The sequence below is a fragment of the Phocoena sinus genome, chromosome 20 (genome assembly GCF_008692025.1).
Source record: "Phocoena sinus isolate mPhoSin1 chromosome 20, mPhoSin1.pri, whole genome shotgun sequence".
In the NCBI taxonomy this organism is placed as follows: Eukaryota; Metazoa; Chordata; class Mammalia; order Artiodactyla; family Phocoenidae; genus Phocoena; species Phocoena sinus.
In genome coordinates, this window is record NC_045782.1 from 35,992,096 (window position 1) to 36,015,890 (window position 23,795).

At 38.4% G+C, this 23,795-nt stretch overlaps 1 protein-coding gene across 1 annotated transcript in view; it reads left to right on the forward strand.

Annotated features, from left to right (window-relative positions):
- The window catches only part of SKAP1 (src kinase associated phosphoprotein 1), a 275,845-nt gene that overhangs the window by 50,248 nt on the left and 201,802 nt on the right, over window positions 1-23,795 (forward strand). The window contains exon 3 of the mRNA XM_032615797.1: window positions 13,551-13,576. Within this exon, the coding sequence (XP_032471688.1) occupies window positions 13,551-13,576 (26 nt within the window). The remainder of the gene's footprint in view (window positions 1-13,550; window positions 13,577-23,795) is intronic.

A 23,795-nucleotide genomic window follows, 5' to 3' on the forward strand; every position in this document is an offset into this window, starting at 1 on the left:
GATAAAAGTTTAGCCATGCTTGGGAACCAAAGGGTAATTCTGTTTGTTAGGTATAAGGGAGTAATGAGAGATAGGATGGAACCAAATCATGGAAATGGGAGTTTTGACTGGATTTGGGGAGAAGAGGTACATAACTGAGGAGAGTAAATCATGGGACAGGCATGGGTAAGCTGATTCTTTAATAGGGAATTTTAGATAATCATGTGGGTCCTTGGTACCTGGGCTGAGGCCACTGGGAGACAGGAGATGGTTGCAAAGGGAGAGAGGATAAGAATGTCATAGGTTGCCTATGTTTATTCTCTATGCCCAGCAAAGGAAGACAGATCTTTCTTTCTTCCCAGTATCTCTTGCTTTGAGCTCATATTTATATCCTTCGTTCCATAGCTGCCTTTGGTTTATTATGAGCTTTTATGGATAACCAGATAATCTAACCACTTTTCAGAAATTTATGTCAATGGGAAAATACATTCTAAATGGCTGACTTTATGCTTCAACTTTTGAAATGTGACTGGTTTGTAAATTAAAGATTGTATTTACTATATCTCAGATTTATTAACAAGATTTAATCGTTTTTTTAAAGCATATCCAGAAAACTTAACATTATCTTTTACTTTGTTTCTTTACGAAAATGCATTTCAAGGTCCAAACAACTGGAAATGAATTTTGGAATACACTCTATACTTGAACTGAGGACTGCCTGTCTATAATTCCCATAACAGGAAACCATTTATAAAATACCCATATCCTTTATAGTGTTCTACAGACTTGCCCCATCATGTGAATTACCTGGGGATCTTGTTAAAAATACAGACTTCTAGGTCACTACCCTGGACATGCTAATTTAGTAGGTCTGGTGTGAACACTGGGGAATTCGTGTTTCAATTAGGGTTCCAGAAGATTCTTAATATCAGACAAGTATGTGTAAAAATCTTTATTAGAGGGCACGATTTTTGTTTGGTAAGTAGCTACTTTGGTTTTAAACTGTATTTTAACAGGGGAACGAAGGAAGAAGGATTTGACTGGAAGTGTGAGTAGGCGGTTGGTTTGGGTGGTAAGGAGGGTCCCCCAATATGACTGGGGATGACTGACAGGAAAATCTTATCAGCAGGGTTTAGGGCCAGCCAGTAGCTCCAACATTTCAACCTAATTAGCTTCTAGGATGAGGGATGGAGATATGGTCAGAACAAATAGTCTTGGTCCTTTCCTTGTCCTGATGTTTGCCCACTGTCTTAAGTGCTTCCCTGTGGCCTGGCAACATCTGGAGACATTTCTGATGCTGGAGAATCCCTTGAAGTGGGACAGAACCACTGTCCTGGGATTGACTAGTTGTTGTGGTTGAACTGCTGGTGACCCCTGACCTGTATTGATACAGCAGTAGAACTGGTCACATAGTCATTAGCCTTTGGATCTAAATCACTTCCCTACTTTGTGATTTGGATAATTGGATACCTTATGTAAGGGTTTAACTATGACTGCTGTAAGTACTGTACAAAGAAATAAATGGGAAAGAATGATATTTTAGTATAGAATCTTGTACAATTAGAAAAAAGAGTCAAGTTGAGGGCAAAACTGAAATAATTTTAAAATGATTTCTGAATTTTTGTGTACATCTCAATTCTTAACTGGAAGGAAGTGTACACTTAAGGATAGGAGGTTTTTTTCTTTTAATTTCAGTAATGCATTGTTGGTCTTAGAGTGGTTACCAGTAGAAGCCTGCTTTCTAGATTCTGTTTTTATGTACTTATTCAAATTTTGGTGCAGTGTGAATGAGTGAAATAATATTATGTCTTTAGTTAGAATTCTGTTGGTATTTTTCAATTAATCTGTGTCGGTAGCTTTAGCATTTGTATTAAATCATTTTCTTCATGAAAGCTTTTAATAAGGAAACAAATTGATAGTATTTATATATTGGATTCTTGCCACTGTGATGTGTGTTCGGTTGTATCTTTTGAAGTATACTTTTGCCGGTCATTTTGTAGTTAGCCTTTGAAGCCAGGCTTTGGGGAAAAAAATTCTTCATTTGGATGAAGGTTTTAGTTTAACGAAGTTTACTTATTTTTATCTTTCTCTTCTTCCTCTTCTTCCCTTCCTTTGATTTCTTTTTTCCCCCTCTTACCTTTGTGTGAACAATTTAGAGGAAAAGGAGGGTACCTCTCCCTATTTTTTTTTTTTTTTTTTTTTTTTTATGCGTTACGCGGGCCTCTCACTGTTGTGGCCTCTCCCGTTGCGGAGGACAGGCTCCGGACGCGCAGGCTCAGCGGCCATGGCTCACGGGCCCAGCCGCTCCGCGGCACGTGGGATCCTCCCAGACCGGGGCACGAACCCGTGTCCCCTGCATCGGCAGGCGGACTCCCAACCACTGCGCCACCAGGGAAGCCCACCTCTCCCTATTTTATTTGGGATAAAATCCACACTCCATAGCATTGCTTAGAGAGCCTTGCCTTCTGCCTGCCTCTCCAACCTTGTCTCCATCCCTCCCTGAAATGTACTCTGTGCTCTACTCATGCTGAACTCAGACAGCCCTTCTGCTTCTCACCTTTGTTCACTTATTTAGCAGGCTCTGTGCTAGTGCCCCTTGAGGGCTCAGTGACATAGAGAGACAAGAAGCTTGTGGTGCAGTACACAGATGCTGCTGAGGGGAGTGCACATATGTGCTGGGGGAGCACCTAACACAGGAGACTGAGCTGAGCCTTGAAGGGCCATCAAGGGTTCACTAGGAGAGGAAGGGGCCTGAAGGGGAAAGTGTGCCGGCAGAGAGAGCTGCGACATGTAAGAGCAGAAGCGTGAGCAGAGCAGGGGAGGACCAGGCTGGGTAAGCCACTGAAGGATTTCAAGCAGGGGAATGTTAAGACTTGGCTTGCATGTTGTTAGGTTGTTAGAATAATGATGGTGCTAATGACATAACAGTTGAGATTTATTGAAGGCTGCCAGGTGCCAGGCCTAATGCTCAGTTCTTTGTGTGTATCATCTCAGTTAATCCTCCCAAGAACCATATGAGACAGGTATGGTTATTATTTATATTTTAAAGATGAGGAAACTGAGGCTGTAGATACAGTCTCACAGCTAGAAGATGAAGATGCTGGGACTCCAACCCAGACGTGTCTGCAGAGCCTTTGCTCTTCACGGTCACTGCACGTCTTTCTTCATCAGCACTGGGGGGAATGGGTCAGAGAGGAGCAAGGTGGCAGGTAGACCACTTGGGACATGGTTGTATTGATCTGGGTGAGGCATTTTGAGGACTTGAGTGAATTCAATGCCCATAGAGAGGGAGAGGAGATAGATTAAAAATATATGAAGGGAGTTGAGTCTCCAGGTCTTTGTGAATGATGGGATGTACATAAAATAGAGAAAGAGGTAAAGGATGATTTCTAAGTTTCAGTTGGATAGATGGAGTAGTCAGCCATTGAAACAGGGAACATGAGATAGCAGAGGTTTGGGACTTTTGTGACAAAGAACAGTCCTGAGAAGAAGAGTAGATTAATGATATCTCCTGTTTTTGAATATTTTAATTGATTGTTAAAAGTATTTTTTTAAAAAAAAAAGTATTTAATGTGTACAGACGTTATAGTCAAGTCTTTGGCCTTTGGTTTCTTCCCTGGCCAGCCCAAGCTCCATGGCGTGCCCCTCCAGTCTTCTCTTACTCTCTTGTCCTTTCATCCTACAAGCCTAGAAAAATTCTAACCTTGGATCAATTCAACTGTCCACTTTTCCTGATCTTATACCTGGGCAGGTAATCAGTGCTGGAGAAAAATTACACAGTTGGGCTGCCGCCACAGTAAATCTTAGTCTCCACCCTCAGCTCACCCCTTAATGATGCCGGACAGTTATTTCACATGCCCCACAGCAGCAACCTTTCCAATTTTCCTCAGTATTCTTCCCCCTCAAATCTTCAGCAGTCTTTACCTTATCATATCCCCTCTCACTCTTGCTTGATATCATAGCCTGTTTCACAAGATAAAACAAAAACTTTCAGGTTGGAACCCACTCAGAATCCTGCCCTGCCCCCTCCTCAAACATGTCTGCTTTGGGCCTCTGCCACCTGCTCTGATGGGCCTGGCCCCCCTGCCTGGCCTCCCTCTGCATCCTGGGCCTGGCCTCTTGGTGACCCTTCTCCCCCCGCTCCCCCACCCCCGGCCAGCCATCTTCCAATATCCAATCCCAGGTCCACCCCCAGCAACTTTCATCTCTAGGCAGTAAGATGGGTTCTGGAATTACCCAGACCTGGGTTCTTCTGGCCCCAATTTTTACCTTGTGTGTGTTTTGGGTCAGTCACACCACTTTTGCACAGTTTTGCATAATTCCAGCCAACTGGCCCACAGTTCAGGCTTTTTGTCCTCTCAGTTCCTCACAGAGTGTCTGGCAAATAGTGGAGATTTATTACTGTTTGAGAGTATTCATAACTTGAGATGTAAAGGGTATGTTGACATGTTAATGTTCACAAATCCACACTGCCTGGAGGAGCCCTAGGAACTAGTCCAGCTTAAAAAGTTTGTGCAACATTTGCTCTCAGGTGAATAAAGTGACCATGTTCATAACAAGAAAAATATCAAAGGAATTTTCAAATAAATATCATGTTTTTGAACCTGTTCCTGATTCTGCACAAGATAAACTGTGATAGCTCCACAATGTGGATTTTTAAACTCTTATGGTGCAATCAGATAACCTCTCCATGCTTCGTTTTTCTCATCTGTAAAGTGAGGGGCCGGGTTAAATGACCTTCAATGTCCTTCCGGCTGTAAAATTCAATGAGTATATGGTCCTCAGTCACAGAGTCATACAGTTATCAGTTATTCATCAATCAGATAACTAAGAGTCTCAGTGGTCTAGGGGTAGCTATTAACCTGAAGCAAGCAAAAAATAAAACAAGTTAGGTTCTGGAATGAAGTTGGGTCATTTGTAGAGACGTGGATGGACCTAGAGAGTGTCATACAGAGTGAAGTAAGTCAAAAAGAAAAAGTAAATATATAATAACGCATATATGTGGAATCTAGAAAAATGGTAGAGGTGATCTTATTTGCAAAGCAGAAATAGAGACACAGACATAGAGAACAAATGTATGGATACCAAGGGGGAAAGGGGTGGAGTGGGAGGAATCCGGAGACTGGGATTGACACATATACATTTATTGATACTATGTATAAAATGGACAACTGATGGGTACATACTGTATAGCACAGGGAACTCTACCTAATGCACTGTTGTAACCTACATGGGAGGGAAGTCCAAAAGGGAGGGGATATCTGTGTGTGTGTGGCTGATTCATTTTGTTGTGCAGTGGAGGCTAACACGACATTGTAAAGCAACCATACTCCAATAAAAATTAATAAAACGAACAAAGGAAAAAACAAATTAGTTCTAAGTATCAACCGTGACAAAAATGGCAGGGCAAGAGCTAAAGATAGTCCAGATTAAAATATGATAATCAGCTAGATTTCTTTGTATGTGAGTTCTACCTTGTTTTCTCTCAATACACACGTTTGGAACCAAAAGACATCTCTGACTTTCCTCCTGACTCTCCATTCCCAACCTGCCTCCACATCTGTTATCAAATCTCTTGTCCCTTCTTTTGCTCTCCAGCAGCTTCCTAAACTGCTTCCCTCCTTTGCTCTCTCCCATCCAGGCTGCACACTTCTGCTGGATCTGATCACCGTGGACATTATACCCTAAAAACAAGCAAACCAACTCGCCCCTCAGTTGCTCCCTTTTATTTGCACAAAGAGAAAGAAATGTCAACTCTGACCTGACATTTAGGGTCTTTTATTTTGCCACAACATAGGTGGCTAGCATTTTTCTTTAATAGTTCATTAAGTTATACTTGGTTGTCTATTACATGTAGGGTGTATGGGGATTGCATGGTCATAACAACCACAATTTGCAATGTTAACGCTAGAACACAGGGGAAGAAATATTAGAATGTAGGTTTCAGTGTTTCAGTGAAAGGGCATAATCATTTAGCTCCTAGATTTCTTACTTTTAATATCCAGAGTGGATGTTGGATTGACATAGCAGGGATTTCATGTAGTGATAGTGTTATAGAAGACTCTAGTGGTGAATAGGGTTTTATTGAATTAATTTACTTTACATTATTTCTTTTTTATTGTCTGGGAATGGACTTCTAAAAAAATTTGTTTTAGTCATGGGTAATACTGTCAAATCAGATAATGTTGCTTGTTTTTTTATTCACCATACAATGCCAATGTTTATTAAATTACTTTATTTTCTCTATATACTAGGAAATGGGGCTTACTTTTTTTTTTTACATCTTTATTGGAGTATAATTGCTTTACAATGGTGTGTTAGTTTCTGCTTTATAACGAAGTGAATCAGTTATATATATACATATGTTCCCGTATCTCTTCCCTCTTGCGTCTCTCTCCCTCCCACCCTCCCTATCCCACCCCTCTAGGTGGTCACAAAGCACCGAGCTGATCTCCCTGTGCTATGCAGCTGCTTCCCACTATCTATTTTACGTTTGGTAGTGTATGTATGTCCATGCCACTCTCTCGCTTTGTCACAGCTTACCCTTCCCCCTCGCCATATCCTCAAGTCCATTCTCTAGTAGGTCTGTGTCTTTATTCCTGTCTTACCCCTAGGTTCTTCATGACATTTTTTTTCTTAAATTCCATATATATGTGTTAGCATATGGTATTTGTCTTTCTCTTTCTGACTTACTTCACTCTGTATGACAGACTCTAGGTCCATCCACCTCATTACAAATAGCTCAATTTCGTTTCTTTTTATGGCTGAGTAATATTCCATTGTATATATGTGCCACATCTTCTTTATCCATTCATCCGATGGTGGACACTTAGGTTGTTTCCATCTCTGGGCTATTGTAAATAGAGCTGCAATGAACATTTTGGTACATGACTACTTGTTTATTTTTAAATAAAAGTTTAATTGAGACCATTGTGTCTTGTAAGAGAACTTTGTGGTGCTGTCTTCTGGGGTTTCTAAAATTTGTGGATATAGACTCAAGATCACAGAAATATTAGCTCCCCGCAAAGAACCCAGGACTTTCTTATGACAGTTCCTTCTATTACTTGAGTTATGTGCTTATTGTCTGTTGTACCACAGTATTTGTTATTTACTAACTTAGAACCTAGGACTTTCTTATGACAGGTCCCTCTATTACTTGAGTTATGTGCTTATTGTCTGTTGTTACCATAGTATTTATTTCCTGTCTTAGATTGACATCTCTTCATATGTAAGTTGTAAGTATCTCATATTTTGGACTAGATTGTAAGCTTCCTGTAGGCAGACACTAGGTTTTGTACTTCTGATGAATTGAAGGAACAGGGACTACAGGCGGCACCACTCCCAGGGACCTTCCCATTCTTGCCCAACTGTTTCTAAGGCTGGTATCCCACCCCTGGGTCCCAGTCCTCTGATGCCTCCACCAGAGAGTTCCACCAGATGGTGCTCTTTTCCCATTTCTGTTCTTGGGTGTCATGCCCTATTACCCTGTGCCCCTTGCCCACTCCTTCTGCAAGGTAGGAGATGGAATACTAGTAAGAGAAAGAGAATTAGAAATCAAGTGAATCTTCCCAAGTGAGAGAAGAGGTTATAGGAAATATCCAGTGCACAGGCTATTAGTGTTGTTCAGAAAAGTCATTTCCTTGGGCGTAAATCAGTCTTTACCATGTGGCTCACTGCTCAAGGTCAATTACAAGGGGTCTTCCTAGCCTTATTAACTTGCCGTTAAAGCCCAGGTGTCCATTTGAATTCTAAAATTCCATTTCTAATGCCAGGATAACACTTCAGTGTTAGTCTTTGCAGTCTGTTTGGAGACAGCCATTACCAGAGAACAGAGATGGTCAAGAGGGAAATAGAGGTCTCTGGACACTGAGTATTGCAGATAGCCTATCCATTTAGAAGGCACCACTGTTTTTGTGCAAAAAACTGAAGTTCAAATGTGGATATCTGTAAGTCATCAAGAAGAGATTTGATTTTTTTTTAAACAGGTGGTTTACCAAGACAGAGAATGTATGATAGGTTTTAAATTTCTGTAAGTCACAGGTAAAATGACACTTTTAATGTGTTAGTTGCAAAAAATTTTCATCTAGATGTTCTAGATTTATAACATTACAGATGTTGGCCTTTCTGCATAGCTAGGTTTATAATGCCATTATAATCCTATGCATCTAACCCAGGGGGTCTTATCATTTTGGAGGCAGAGTTAGTCACATTTTTGGAAATCTGATGAAGTTTATGGACTCTTTTTCAAGAGAAAAGAAAACACATATTACTTTTCACCCATAATTTTAAGGAGTTCATGAATCTCCTCAAGCTCAAATAGTTGAGTCCATAGTTGACTCCAAATTAAAGACCTCTGAGCTGATTACTCCCTGATACTAGGCTGTCTGACATAACAATTATAACTTCTCTTAATACTAGATTTGTTTTCTATATTACAGCCAATAGAAATGCAGTTAATATGAAATTTAAGAGCTTGGGCTCTGGAACCAAGCAGTCCTGGATACAGATCTTGGTTCTGCCACTTAATAGCTACATGATCCTGGTCAATTTGTTTGACATTCCTGAGTCTTAGTTTCCTCATCTGTAAAATGGGGATAATAATAGTTCTGACCTCATAGGATTATGATGAAGATTAAATAAAATAATACACGTAAAACGTATACTTAGCATAATACCTAGCGTATCTTACTTGCTGAATAAATTGTTTTACTATAATTCGGAAATGGAATTATTTTTCCTTCTTAGATATTTCCAGTAACATGAGGATAGTTACAGTTGTCTTACCTACTTCACCAGGATCTATCTAATTAGCTAGCTGAGTGGGCAAAGCTCTGAGTATTTTAATCTCAATAACCATGTTTATTGGTTAGCTCCATGGTCAAGAATTTGACACCCACCCTGAAACCCCAAACTAATGATTAAAAGTCAATAGCCTCGGCTTCCCTGGTGGCGCAGTGGTTGAGAGTCCGCCTGCCGATGCAGGGGACGCGGGTTCGTGCCGCGGTCCGGGAGGATCCCACATGCCGCGGAGCGGCTGGGCCCGTGAGCCATGGCCGCTGAGCCTGCGCGTCCGAAGCCTCTTGCTCCGCAATGGGAGAGGCCACAACAGTGAGAGGCCCACGTACGGCAAAAAAAATAAAAGTCAATAGCCTCATTTTTAGGAGAAATCTAATATTCTGTGAATCTTGGCTGGCAAACTAGAAGAGTATGATTGCAATTTAAAAGATACTGAAGTATAATCTTAGATGGACCATATCTATTTCAGTCACCATTTCATCCATGGCACCAGAGCAAAGCATATAGAAGACATAAAATAAATATTTGTTGACTGAGTGACTGAATTCTGTTACAATAATAAAATGTCTTTAGAGAAAGAATTTATTTTGCTGAGTGTTTTTAAGTTAGATTGTATTTTCAAAACTTTCCTCTTTTAAAAAAATTTTTTTTTTTTTTGGCTGTGCCGCGTGGCACGTGGGATCTTAGTTCCCCAACCAGGGATGAACCCGCACCCCCCTGCAGTGGAAGCGCGGAGTCTTAACCACTGGACCGCCAGGGAAGTCCCAAAACTTAATTTCTTATCAGAGTTCCTGTTCTGCAACTAGTCGCTAGGATTCGAAACTCGTCTGCCTTGATTACTAGCTTTGAAACCATGGGCAAGTTATCTCACCTCTTGAGGCCTTGGTTTCCTCATTTATAAAATGGTCATAATAACAGGGTTGAGTGTGGAGGAAGTGAGTTAATATAAGAGAAGTGCTTAAAACAGTGCCCAACAATATGTTTAAAAAATCTTAGCATTATTATTATCACACTATTACGACTGCTGCTACAGCTGCAGCTGTTCATCAAGACTCCCTCAATATTGTGGGTTCATTTTATATTTGCTGCATTTTTCCTTAAACTAAAGTTCAATTAAAACCTCTTTAGGGGCTTCCCTGGTGGCGCAGTGGTTGAGAGTCTGCCTGCCGATGCAGGGGACACGGGTTCATGCCCCGGTCTGGGAAGATCCCACATGCCGCGGAGCGGCTGGGCCCGTGAGCCATGGCCGCTGAGCCTGCGCGTCTGGAGCCTGTGCTCCGCAACGGGAGAGACCACAACAGTGAGAGGCCCGCATACTGCCAAAAAAAAAAAAAAAAAAAAAAAAAAAAAAAAAACCTCTTTAATTAAAAAACCCACAAATAGCAAATTTTGTTTTGCATGTAATGTAACCCTAAATTTTCAAGACTTTATTCTGTGCCGTAGACTAAATGCTGTGAAATCTTGTTCTTCCATTTTCATTTTTGGAGGCACAAGTTAAGATGGATTTATTTTGACTGAATGTGAAGATCATCGTCATCAATATGGTTGCAGCATTTTCTCTCTGCTCATTCTGTACTCATCTTTTTCAAGTTCCAAATATCATTTGCATGGACCTGGTGACGCTGAGTATGGATATTGCAGAGGAGTGATAGCTTCCCTTTCATATTGAAGCTGAAGCTTCAAAGAGAAGATTAAAGAAGTGTTTGTTCATCTATCTGCTCAGCGCTGATAGGAAATTCTTAGAGGCTTTTAGGATAAACACAACTCTGTGTGTGTTTGCATGCTTTTTCTTCTATATACTTCTATTGTGGTCTTTGTATTTTGGTTTAAAATTTCTACTTTCAGACTTGTTGGGGTCTCTGGTTAAGGCATAATTGTTTTCAGAATGAAGGATGAGAATTAGAAGATGTTGGCAGGATTTGACTAATGCCTCCTAAAGAGTGTAGAATTCTCTAGTGTGGAATCATCTTTCCAGAGGATGTGATGAAGGCCATCCATAGGATATATTTAACAAGACAAGATCAAGACCTCAAATGTGTCCAGCAGAGAATAATACATGGCACTCTCCCGTGAGGGATGAGATTGCTCACCTTTTGGCCTTGCTTTTTAGAAGTATCCTCTGTGAGCTGTGGGATAGGGGTGTGTGTGTGTGTGTGTGTGTGTGTGCGTGCGCGCGCACACCCGCACGAACAGACTTTCTTTAGGGTTGTTACATAATTAATAGTTAAAATAAGAAGAGAGGGGAAAGAGGTAGGTTATCAGGATAGTTTTATACCTCTTGAGGAAGAAGGGAACTAACATTCCACTTTATGTCATTCCACACCAAGTTCTACATATGATTTTTATAGACAGAAATATTTAATTACAGTATCATCAAGAATAAAGCAGATTCTGCTATTTAACGTCAACTAGATAGACCTGGCACTTCATTGGATTAAATTTATCTGTTAAATTTAATTCTTTCTCCATAATCAGCCTTCTTAAGATATAACTACTATCGGGAGAAGCAATACTTAGTATGTGTGAACATATAACATCTTCTTAACTAACAAGAGAAACCAGGAAACCAGGACACTTCACAGTAGGTAGAGAAGGGAACTGAAAATATGTGTGTGAGTTGGAGTGGGGATTATGGGGGGAGCAGATAAAAGAAGAGACGGAGATCATTAGTAACATTTTATCTATTTAACAATTTGCCATGAGTTGGCCCTTTAACTGCCAGGGCATGGCTAAGTTTTTTTCTGGGTCAATAAATGAAAACAACATTTGTTAGCAAAGTTCTTTCTGTTGCCATCATTAACATTTTGGAAAGAGGAGTGCACACGCACAATTTGCACACGCTAACACTCTAATTTCTATTTATATTGAATTAGAGTTTGGGTAATGATTGGAATCAGGGGCCAAGGCAATGCCTTGAAAGAAGATGGAAAAATAGGAACAGAAGATGGAAAATTGCTCACCTTTGATAATTTGCTTGATTAGCTGTGTTTTACAGACAAGAGTTTTATGGAAAACTTTTCACAGTGGCCAGGTTCAGTGGGAAGCTGCACCGTCTGCTAGGTGGAGATTAACCCATCATACTAATATAAACAAATTATTTAAGTTACAGACAGTTTCAACTTACATATGCCCTTAACTCAATAGGATGCCCTTTCCCCCAGATGTCGCACCTTTACAGTTCCCACCCATCTTTTTCTTATCCCCTCTCCCCTTTTCCACTGAAGATGTCAAAGCTGTTCTGAACTTTCCCTGCCCTCTAACCCAAGCATCTTACATTCCTTTACCTGATTGCTAGCCCAGAACTGTTCTGAGAAAGAACAGAAACAAGAAAAGTCAATCGCAAGGTTTCTTCACCTTCTCTTCCTCAACTCTGCTTATTTCCCACAAATTCACCTCTGGATTATGGCAACACACTCCCCGCATATCTCCTTCCTCTCCATTTTCTGAATTTTTATCTTATAAAGAAATAACCTAGGTGCTCACTGGGCTGGTGTTCCTCCCTAAAGTAGCCACGCCTTATTTCAGTCGTGTATGTACTGGAAGACACACCATTATCACCAATGTATTACCGTTTTCCTAATCTTTTTTTGGATTATGAATCTTTTTAAGAATTTGATAAAAGCTGTGGACTCTCTCCTTAGGAAAAAATGCTTTTATACACATGTACACTCCTGGGAAGTCAAGATGAGGAGAGAAAAATTTTCTTTCTATTTAGAGGTGTAGAGGTCACTATGTTCATAGCAAGAATTCATGTGTGGTGACTGTAAGCAAGATTGGAGTCTGATGAGGAGTGAGTGGGAGGTGAGGAAATAAGGAGAAACTATGACAACACTTTTGAAAATTTCACTGTGATGTGAAGGGAAAAGGACAGCAGATGGAGGGATATGAAGGGGGTGAGGGAAGGTTTGCTTTATTTTTCTATGATCATAAATGCTTATGGATAGGGCCACACTGAGAGGAAGAGGTTAAGTTTATACAAGAGAAAATCGATATAGAATCATGTAAGGTCCCTGTGAAGGCGGGAGGAAATGGAATCCAAAGTGCGATAGGCTTCTGTGGGTAGCCACTGTATACAGCATCGCTTCTGTCGGGGGAAAGCAGTTTAGATTTCAAATAAGTGACTTACAGACGATCCTTGCTGCTACTGCCATTTCATTTGGTTTAAGACTTTAAGGGTTGTCGGTTTTGCTGATCATTTCTCAAAATAAAAGAGGATATAGAATGACAGAGTGGACTGCAAGAGCCCCAGTCTTGGCTCAGACACTAAAACATTAGGTAACCTTGAATCAGTTGTCACACTTCACCTGTAAAATTAAGAATTTAGGCTAGAAGGTATTTGGGGTTGTGTTGGGGGGGTGTTTTAGTTGTCATAACAACTGGGGGTGCCACTGGTTTTTGGTGCCCAGGACCAGTGATGCTGATTGTCTTGTAATACACAGGACAGGTTGTCACAACAAGGCGTTTTCCTGCTCAAAGCCTGCAGAGCTCCTTATGAGAAACCCTGGACCATGGCTAGGTAACATTTTAGGACCTTTCCAGCTCTCAAGTCAAGCTTACATAAGCTAGTATAGCGAGTTAAATGTCCCTTTCAAGCCTTTAAGTATCTTTCAAATCTCAGGGACAGCCCTTTGGTTTTTCATAGAGTAGGTAGTGGCTTTGGCTAGTTACTGACTATTTAGGAAGCTTTTCGGACTGGGTGCTATAGCTACCATATGCCAACCAAGATTGAGAAATACAAGTTTGGCTCATCTCCATTCTTTTTCCTTTTATTTCAGGTACTTTTGGAATTTTCAGCCCCAAGGTGAGTCCTCTCTGACCGTTTATGGTTTTATACTAAAAATGCGTAGATGGTATTGTTTACTTCTGCATCTTCTAAATAAGCTTCTCCATAGAGTGGCATTAGCCATTTCTGAGGAAAGTTAGTGGAGTGTTTAATTAACCTTCACGCTGCTGGGCCCCCCCTGCCCTGCTTTTTAGCAACAAGAGGCCCTGATACTTCTGCCTTCTGAATGGATTAGTGCTAGATTATTTTATAGGACCAAAGCTTTAATATGCTTTTATTCCTTGACCTTAGTTAGATGCCAACAGGATCCACTGGCATTCAAATAAAATGGTGGCCAAGTCCATAATAAAAGCCTTGGGAGGGCCCCAACTCAGCTAATCCTTCATTTGCTCCAGAACTAAATTCCAGTATGTTACCTCCTCGATCACAGTGCTCTTCTACACAGGCCGCCTGTCTGGCAACAGAAAAATGTCAGAAATGGAGTAGCGTTGAAATTCCCACTAGAACAGTGTTATCACATTTTAATATGAGCCTCACTGCAGCCTCAGTGCTTCTAATTGCTTTCAAACCATTGTTTTCCTGCTTTTGCTGGATAAACCCAGCATCTGGCGTGATTCTAAAAAGTACAACAGACAGCTGTGTGCAAAATTGAAAAAAAAAAAAAGACAGGAATAGAGCACATTTTTTAAAGGTTCAAAATTGAAATTTTTTTCTGAATTCAATTTGAGGGGTTGTCTTTAAAGTACATGCATTCTTTATTTTTAGTACACTGGTTGAGAATGTCAGAAACATCATTCTGAATATTAATTATCTCAACTTGTTATAAATGGGAGATTTTTATCTTCTCAGAAAATCACAGAGAGTTTTAGATTAAACTTGAAAATCTAAAATAGCTTTATGAACTATTTTGCTCTATAACATTTTTTAACCAATTGCAAACTTTTCCAACATTTTTTATTCTCGACATTGTCAGTGTATCCAGTCTCAGTGAGCAGTAATACCTTAAAAAATTCAAACTGTGAGTAATGATATGAATTTTATTAAAGTTTAAATTTTCCTAGCTCATTCTTTCAAGTCTATATAAGGTTTTCTTTCAAAGCAAATTTTAGGGCTTCCCTGGTGGCACAGTGGTTGAGAGTCCGCCTGCCGATGCGGGGGACACTGGTTCGTGCCCCAGTCCGGGAGGATCCCACATGCCACGGAGCGGCTGAGCCCATGAGCCCGTGAGCCCATGAGCCATGGCCGCTGAGGCTGCGCGTCCGGAGCCTGTGCTCCGCAGTGGGAGAGGCCACAACAATGAGAGGCCTGCGTACAAAAAAAAAAAAAAAAAAAAAGCAAATTTTAAGGAATAAAAAAACTTTTAAAGCTTTTAAAGTCTTGTAAATTAAAGTCATAGCATTTATAATATTTAAAATAATGTGATATAGTGTTACTATATATCTCACCGTCCTAAAGCATTTATGGCTGAAAACATAGATTGAGAATGGAGAATTATATGTAATAATGTAGCAGTTTGCTTTGCAAAATGTGAAATATGCTATTCAAGGAATGGCCCTATAGTTCAGTGTTTAATAGATGTTAACCAAAATCCACAGGGGGCAGAACATGAATGTGAACTGGCAGAAATGAATGGAACTGTGAAGGTAGAATTTCTTACCTAAAGGAGAAATGAAGAATTAGTGTCAGAGATGTGGTATAGTAATGTGCTGAGAAGAGAAAATAATTTTGGAGTTTAACACAAGGGACTGTGTGGCACTAAAAAGACAAAGGACACATCTTACCAAATTCTTCTAATAGTGGTACTGTAGTCATCTTCCATCATAGGGCAACTTCTACACAGTCTTTCTCTCTTAGAAAGAGAGCAGAGGTAGAGCAGCCAAGGGGACAATTGAGAAGAGTTTATTTAGAGCAGAAAACTATATTTACTTCTTGACAATGATTGGATATCTGTAGCAAATTCTTTGCTCATTTGGAAGTAAATGTAAGGAAAGATCAAATAGTAAAACCCATATTTATGCGTCTTGCCCCCAGCTTTGCTCCTCCCCCTAAGACATTTTCTGGGGATAGAAGAGGAAGGAGCATCTTTTACCTGGCCCTTCTGAGCAGATCTTAGCAGATTGTTTGCTTTTGAAATGTAGCGTGGGTGAGAGCAGTAGCAGGTCTATATAAGGTACTATAGGACAATTTAGAATTATGAAAAGAATAGGAATATGTAAGAAGGAGAAGAGATGGCAGGAGGATTTTAAGAGCCCTGGAAGACTAGGTAGTATTGGGAAGAAAGTGAGAAAGGACAGAAATGGTGGCCCCATACTTTCCTAGCATTTTTATCTATGGCAGGATCCTTGTGCAGGAAGATGATGGGATGAATTTGATTAACTCTGTTCATTTGCCTAAATACACATTTGTGTTCTTCAGGATATTTGGACCAGAGTCTGGTGCCTAGAAGGAAAATAGTCCTAAATTATAAAAGATCTCTTATTTATTAATCTCTTTATTAGCACACATTTAAACATCTGGTTATATAAGTGATGAGTTGACATAATGTGCGGCAAAGGTAACCTTTAAAGAAAGATGCTTGGGAGAGGGGACTGCCTAGACCTAGAGAAGGATTTCCAGCAAAACGTTTCTTATCCATCATTCCATTCAGTCCCAGGTTTAATGTGATGGAGGAGTGATCATTGAATAGTATTAGGGAGAGTTTTGTCCCTGTTCTGGAGAAGAAACATGGCATGGTAGAAAGAACATGGACATGTAGAAAGAAACATGGCATAGTAGAAAGAACATGGACATGTCATGAGGCCTGACAGACCTGGGCTCAAATCTCACCCGTACCATTTAGCTAAAGGTTATGTGAACTTAGTAAGTTGCTTCATTTCTATGAACCCTGGCTTCCTTATCTATAAAATGAGGATGTGCCAGACACTGTGCTAAGTACTTTACATGCATTATCTTATTTACCCTTTAGAACAGCCCTATGAAATAGGTACTGTTAATATACCCATTTGATAGATGTGTGTACTGAGGCATAGAGTAGTTAAGAGAATTGCTCAAGACCATTCCCCTCAAGGATTCTAACTTGGTCAGTCTGACTTCATAGTATATACTCTTTTTAGAAAAAATAGCAGCTTTATTGAGATATAATTCACATGCCAAAAAATTCACCCTTTATAAGTGCACATCAGTGGTTTTTAGTATGATCACTGAGTTGTGCAACCATCACCATTATCTAATTTCAGAACGTTTTCATCACCCCAATAAGAAACTACATGCTCATTAATAGTTCCAGAGCCCAATATCTTCATTGTTGTATTTTACTGTCTCATTGCAGGGTTGTCATGAGGACTGGTAGTAATATGTTTAAGCCCTAGCACGGTACCTGGACATGGTGTAGTTTCTGTTTATGGTTGTGTTATTGGTAATTCTTTCCCTCACATTTTCACCTAAATTGTCCTATTGGTCTACTGTCAACTTCCTGAGTGAAGTTCATTTAAAAATAATGAAACAGGAAAATATATATATATAATCCAAATAATTTATTACTTTAATGTAGAAGGAACGTAAATGAAAGAGTTCTTTTAATGGGCTCAAGTACAATTGTAAAACATGGGAAAGGCTTTTTATTTTTTAATAAGATTGAGATTCCTTTGATAATTCAAGTCCTGCTTACTTTGAGAACTTTTTCCCTACTTAAATTCACTTAAAGTTACAAAGAAAATTCATTGGAATCTTTGCCATGGAACTTTTACCATTTCAGCAATCAGATATTCAAAACATGATATTAGTCGAATTTCTAAACAACAATATTAGTTTTACCTTCTCTATGGTGACCTAAATGGGAAGGAAATCCAAAAAAGAGGGGATATATGTATACATATAGCTGATTCACTTCGCTGGACAACAGAAACTAACACAACATTGTAAAGCAACTATATCCCAATTTAAAAAAAAAAAAGGATTTTTTCAAGTTTAGTGTTTTGTGAAGGAAAGAGCATGAGCTTTGAAATCAGACCTGAATTCGAATCCCAGCTCTTCTACTAACAAGCTTTGTGAGCTATGACAAGTTACATAACCTCCTCATCTACAAAATCTTGCTAATAATATCTACTTTGCACTTATTGTGAGTTGTAATGAATTTTAATGAGATGATGAACTCATGAGGAGTGCTTGCCACTTGGTAGGCACTTCCTGAAGTGGTAGCAAGTATTATGTTTATGTTTCAAAGTAGGACTATGCAAATAAATCCATGTGTGGAACTTGGGTAATATATATTTCACATATCTTTCCATAAAATTCATCCATTCCAGCTTAATCCTGGTATAGGGCCATTTAACTCACCATGTATATATTTGTGAGATTTTGCATTTAAAGGATGTGTGCAGACTTTTTATTAGTAGGCACTTCGGAGGTTAGATTTATGAGCCTATTGCTCTGTGATGTCTGAGGCATGTTGAATCGAAGCATAGATGTCACCTTCTCGTCTCTTACTATCACATACTTGGAGCATGTAGTTATGACAGCTACAAGAAGCAAGCCATTAAAGCAGCAAAGAAACACCATCTTAGCACTAAAAAAAGGATAGAAAGGTTTCCCTTTGAAGTTGAAGAGAAGTGTTTTTGAATTAATGGAGTGTACAGTGATTTTACTGTTTTATTTATGAAAATACTCTTTGCCTTCATGCCAAAAGGTTTTAGCACAGTCATAAGTAGGATTTACACAAAGAAACATAGCCAAAATTTATGACGTGTTTGCAAATGTAAGAAAAAGTCTGAATTTACAATATTTGTAATTTACTGTTAAGTATCTTTCTATCACTATTCCTGGAATGCTAATATTTTATAAACACAAGTGTTGGTTATGAACCTAGAATATCCTAACCTATACTACTTTTTAAAAAGAAATCTTCCAGAATGTTTTCCATGTCTTTTGGGGATTTAATAGGGGGAAATGTACACAGGACGAGTGCTCCTGCCTTTGGCTTTAACCCAAACTTTTAGCATCAACAATCTTGACAGCTGCTTTTGTGACTTGACTTCCTTTGGACCTTTTTCCCCCTTTATTTATTTGCTACATTTTATACAAATTAATCTGTAGAAGGTGGACATATACACACACATTGTTTTTGAAATTAATTACTGACTTTGATACCTTTTCAAATATTTTACTTCCTATACATCTACTGGTTGGGTTTTTTTAAGAGTGGAATAATGCAATGATGCATTTTAAAATTAATGCACTGTTTGGCAACTACTGTCAAAGAGAGTTTTTTTTTTTAAATAAAAGGACTCACTTTTTTTCTTTTTAACATTAAAATTTTCTAAGATTTTTATGTCCTTTGTAAATGTCCTATCCTAGGATATAAGATCTTGAGACATAAGAAAAAGAACTGACTTTCATGCAGGCAAAAGAAGAAATCATTTGACTCAGACGCTGCTGCCTTCTCTATTCCCTACACAATGTATTATACACAAGGATGTTCATCTGCAGCATTGTTTGGAATAGCAAAGACTCCAAACAGCCTAAATGTTCAGCAATAGGGGACTAGTTAAAAAAAGTATGTTACAGGCATTTAATGGAGTGCTGCATAGAGATTAAAGGAATATATATGTGTATCGTGGAGCTGTCTCCGAAGCATATTGTTAAATGAAGAGGGCAATTTGGACAGTGTACTGTGTGTGTGTGTGCGTGTGCGTGCGCGCACACGCACACACACACATGCGTGTACGTGTGCTTGCTTTTTGTGTGTGTGTAGGCTATTTTTGGAAGGATATACATGAATCTAACAGTGGTAGTCCTGTTGAGGGGGGTATCAGTGTGAGTACAGAGAGAATCTTCATTATTTATATCTTTTGGTACTATATGAATTTTCACCATGTGCATGAATTATTTTTTTTTGGCTAAAAGTTAGTTAAAGTAAAAGCAAGATAAATCTATTTGTGCTGATGTGAAGCAACCTCCAAGATAAATAATTAGGAGGAAAAGCAGGATACAGAACAGGACAGATGCCACCATTTGTTTTAAAAAAAGACATACTGCCCTCACAGACACTTCTTACATTTAGATAGCAAATTCATAGAATACCCAAGGCACATAACAATGGTTGCTCCTGGAGAGAAGAACCAAGAAAAGGGAGGGAAGATGAGCTTTCATTATCACATGCCTTCTTACAATGTTTGAAATTTTTGCTCTGGGCACACTTAACTTTTTTATTTAATAAAGCTTACTGTAGTTAACAATATTGTATTGTGTATTTGAAAGTTGCTAAGAGAGTAGATCTTAAAAGTTCTCATCATAAGAAAAAAATTGTAGCTATGTGAGGTGATGGATGTTGACTAAACTTACAGTCTTGGAGGGGGTAGTCTTTTCTGTTAATATATTTTCAATTCATTAAAGGATATGGAAAATCCAAAAAATTCTTCTCAATATATACATGTATTAAATCACTATGCTGTACATCTAAAACTAATAAAATATGTTAATTACATATCAATAAAACCGGGACGAAAAAGAAGCGTACCAAAAAAACTTGATTTAACACGGTAGCTTTTTTTCAGTATATTCATAATTTGGTAGTTTATACCCATTCATGCTTTTTCCTTCTTATTTATTTTTATATATGAATTTATAGGCAAGATCCTGATGATGATATAAAATAGCAGCATTCTCTGTTGTTTTGTGTTTGGGAAGCAGTAGGTGTGTTGAGTTAACTTAGCACTTATAAGTGAATTTTAAAATAAATAACAGCATCATATAATACCCATGGTAATGATAAAGAATACCTTTTTTGCCCTATCTTAGTCTTTCTTTTTTCCATATGTGCTAATTAAAAGTCCATAGAACTTCTGACCCTTGTCATTATGTAGATGGCAAAGAAAATAAAGTAATTGATAAATTAATGACTGCTTTAAGTTTATTCGATTAGGCTGGAAACTTTTGTTGAGGAAAAAAACTTATAAACTGTTTCTTTTAGACAGAATTATTCCTGGACCAATACAAAAAATCAGGTAAAGAGTACAGTTCCTGAACATAGAATCTTGGCATAAGAATTAATTTACCTCAAGAATTGTGCCTCTAATGAATTTTCATGTGTTGGACACAAAGTATTGAGAGAAATGTCTGGTTAATTTGAATACAAAATTTTGGGTGTTTCTGCTTAAAACTCTTTGTGAATAAGCCCTTGGACTTGAAACCCAGTGAATTTGTTTGATATTTGGAGACTAAAAAAGGTGATGGTTAAGCCCAATTCTGTTACAAAGCATTTCACTGTGCTTCCCATCAGCACATACTTCTCTTGGAAACTCATTTAATAGTTATTGTTTACTGGGCTCTGCCCTACTAAAACAGTAAAGGAACTGTTAAGTTATGTAGGGGATTTATATGATGTGTAAAATAAAGATAATAAAGATTCCAATCACTGCTAACTCTTGTGAGGCAAAGAGTGGAAGAACCAATCTTAACACACACTTGCCAGCTTAGAAAGTTCTTGATCATAGTTCATCTCTAAAAGGTATTTTCCTAAACTTACAAAGTGATACCACTTACTTTCCTTAAGATTAGTGCAGTTTCCTTGTTAGTGGTACCCCAATAAAGAAGGAAAAATAAAATTTAAATATAAGGAGATACTTTTCCATGTGAAACTTCTGTTCCAAAAGGGACCAACATTGAACAGAACTGTTGATGGTGAGAGGTTTTGGTTGTTGATGTTGTCGTTACACACGTGTTGTTTTCATACGTGAACAGGAGTTCCTGTGCGTGGGGCACGGGGAGGCCAAATCTTGTCACCCTTTGCCATTCCAGCTTTAGTGGTATTGGAGGTCTATATTACTCAAAAAGAAAACCCACTTTTTCTTCAGTATGTTGAAAGCTGTTTCACATTTTCAGGCCTGCTTATCTTACCCATAATCCACTCTTTATTATATGTCATTTTACTTTTACTTCTTGGTCTTTTGTAAAAACTTTTCTTATATCTACCTGTAGCCTGTAGACCATGTCGTCCCATTCTTCTTTAGCAGAAGATATTGGAATCCAACTGGCCTTATAGTTTCTCTCAAGAAGAAGTAATGTAAACTGATTGGGATATGATAGATCCTAGTATGCATCAGGACAGGAAGTGGGTGCTAAGGTCTACTACAATTTGTTATTTGGGAGAAAGGAAAAGAGTGGAAGAGAAAGGTAAACCAATAGTAATAAAATTGTTACATTCCAGGCTAATTACATATTTTTGAAGCATTTTCCTACTGTGAGACTTAAGCACGATGGTGCCAGAAAGGAAATGCATTCTACAACTAGGCCAGGTCAAAGCTATATTTGGGTGCAGAACATGTTGGCTCACTTTCTATGAAGCAGCATCAAAATACCCAGGAGCCAATAAAATCACACAGAATGTGCTGGAAAAAAATTTAACATATTGATCTGACTAAACCCAAAGTGTTGTGTTAAATTTTGTTAGCATGAGTTTCATGCTAAAAAGTGGTATTTTTAAAAAATCACTGCAACAATGCTACTACAGTACATTTGAACCTATGAATTGGACCAGCTCCTTCTTGACCAAATCATTGACCACATTTGACTTTCTCTATTAGTTCCATGCCTAATGTGACTACAGTATTCCTACTGCTTATAATAATTTATACTTTTGATTATAGTTCATTACCTTAATGAAATAAAAAAAATACTAATTAATAGCACATGCCATAAATTCAAGTCATTGGCTGTCATTCAGTATGCTTTGCCTTTGAGTAATGATTGTCATTCATAAAGCATGCAGATTTGGAGACTGTACAGCTCAGTGGATTAGAACAAGAGCTTAGCAATCAGACAAGGTGGTGTCAAATCCTGGCACTGCCACTTATGAGTCACTTGTATGACTTTGGGTAAGTTGTTTAATCTCTGTGTCTCAATTTCTTTATCTGAAACTTTGGGTTAATAATATATAATTAATAATATATCACAGGATTATTTTGAGGATTAAATGAGATGAGACATAAAGAGTCTTGACCTAAAGCCTATAACCAGTAAGATCTTAGTAAGCTATTATATTTTTATTATTACTATAGCTGCTTTCTCCTGTAAGTCAAAACATGTTGAAAATTCAGTTGAATAGCTTTATAGTAAGACTTAAACACTGAGAATACAATGGAAAACAGAATGATGAACTAATAATTCCAGGTTAAGATTGCCTGGTTGCCATATAATAAATGCATTCATTTTACAGTGTATTTATCTACATACTACCAAATACCTAGGTTTACATGTTTTGAATTCTGTCAAAATCATATTACTATTGGAAATATTCTAACTCAGCAGGTTCCATTTTAGTAACAGTTGAACAATAACAGTGGTAAATGGAATGTGTTACTGTAAAGCCGGAATGATGGCTGACAGGCTGTAATTTGCTTTATGAAGTGTGCGTTGTCACATATACAATTATCTGGCTTATATTTGTTGCTGTCAGCCCTCCAGTTTGTTAATGTCCAGAAGTTATGCCTTTATGTGAAACTTAAGAAGGGTTAAAAATCTCAGCATTTTCCTGCGGAGGGGAGGGGAAGGAGCAGGGGGATTCACACAGTGGCTACCTTCTTTTTTCCTTTTTTGAGGAACTAGGGTGATGCTACACACTGCAGCCCACCCTACTGGTCAAAATGAAAAACTGCATCATAAATTTTTTTTTTTTTTTTTTTTTTTTAAAGGAGGGAGAAAAAATGAACTTTTCCATTGGCTCCCCTGGGCATTTTCCTGTCCAACTCACCACTGAAAGATGTAATTCATTTTGGAAATATTATTAAACTATGCTGCTCTTTTTGTTGTTGAATTCACAGGTGTTGTAGTGATTGTGCTCTAAGCATCCAATCAATTTGATTTCATTTCTTATCATTTAGACTGTGCTGTCTCTGCAAATGAGATCCCTAAAGGTTCTCAAGAAGTCTGTTACTCTTTGCGTGATTATACAATTAGTAAACAGTATCCTAAGCTAAAAACTGAGTCATAAGCTCAACTTATTTCTTGTACATTCAAGATCTAGTTAGAGCAACTTTTTAGAAGAATGATAAGTGGAAACTTTCTTTACCTGGCCTATCATTTGTTCTGTAGACTTAATGACATTCAGTACTATTATACTCACTGCCAGGGCCTTGGGAAAAAAAAGAATATTTATACATTGAGTTATAGCTAGGTGTAGAAGACAAAAAAAAAGATGGGCAAGAAGTCAGACTGTCTAGAACAGAGAAGAATTTGAGACCTT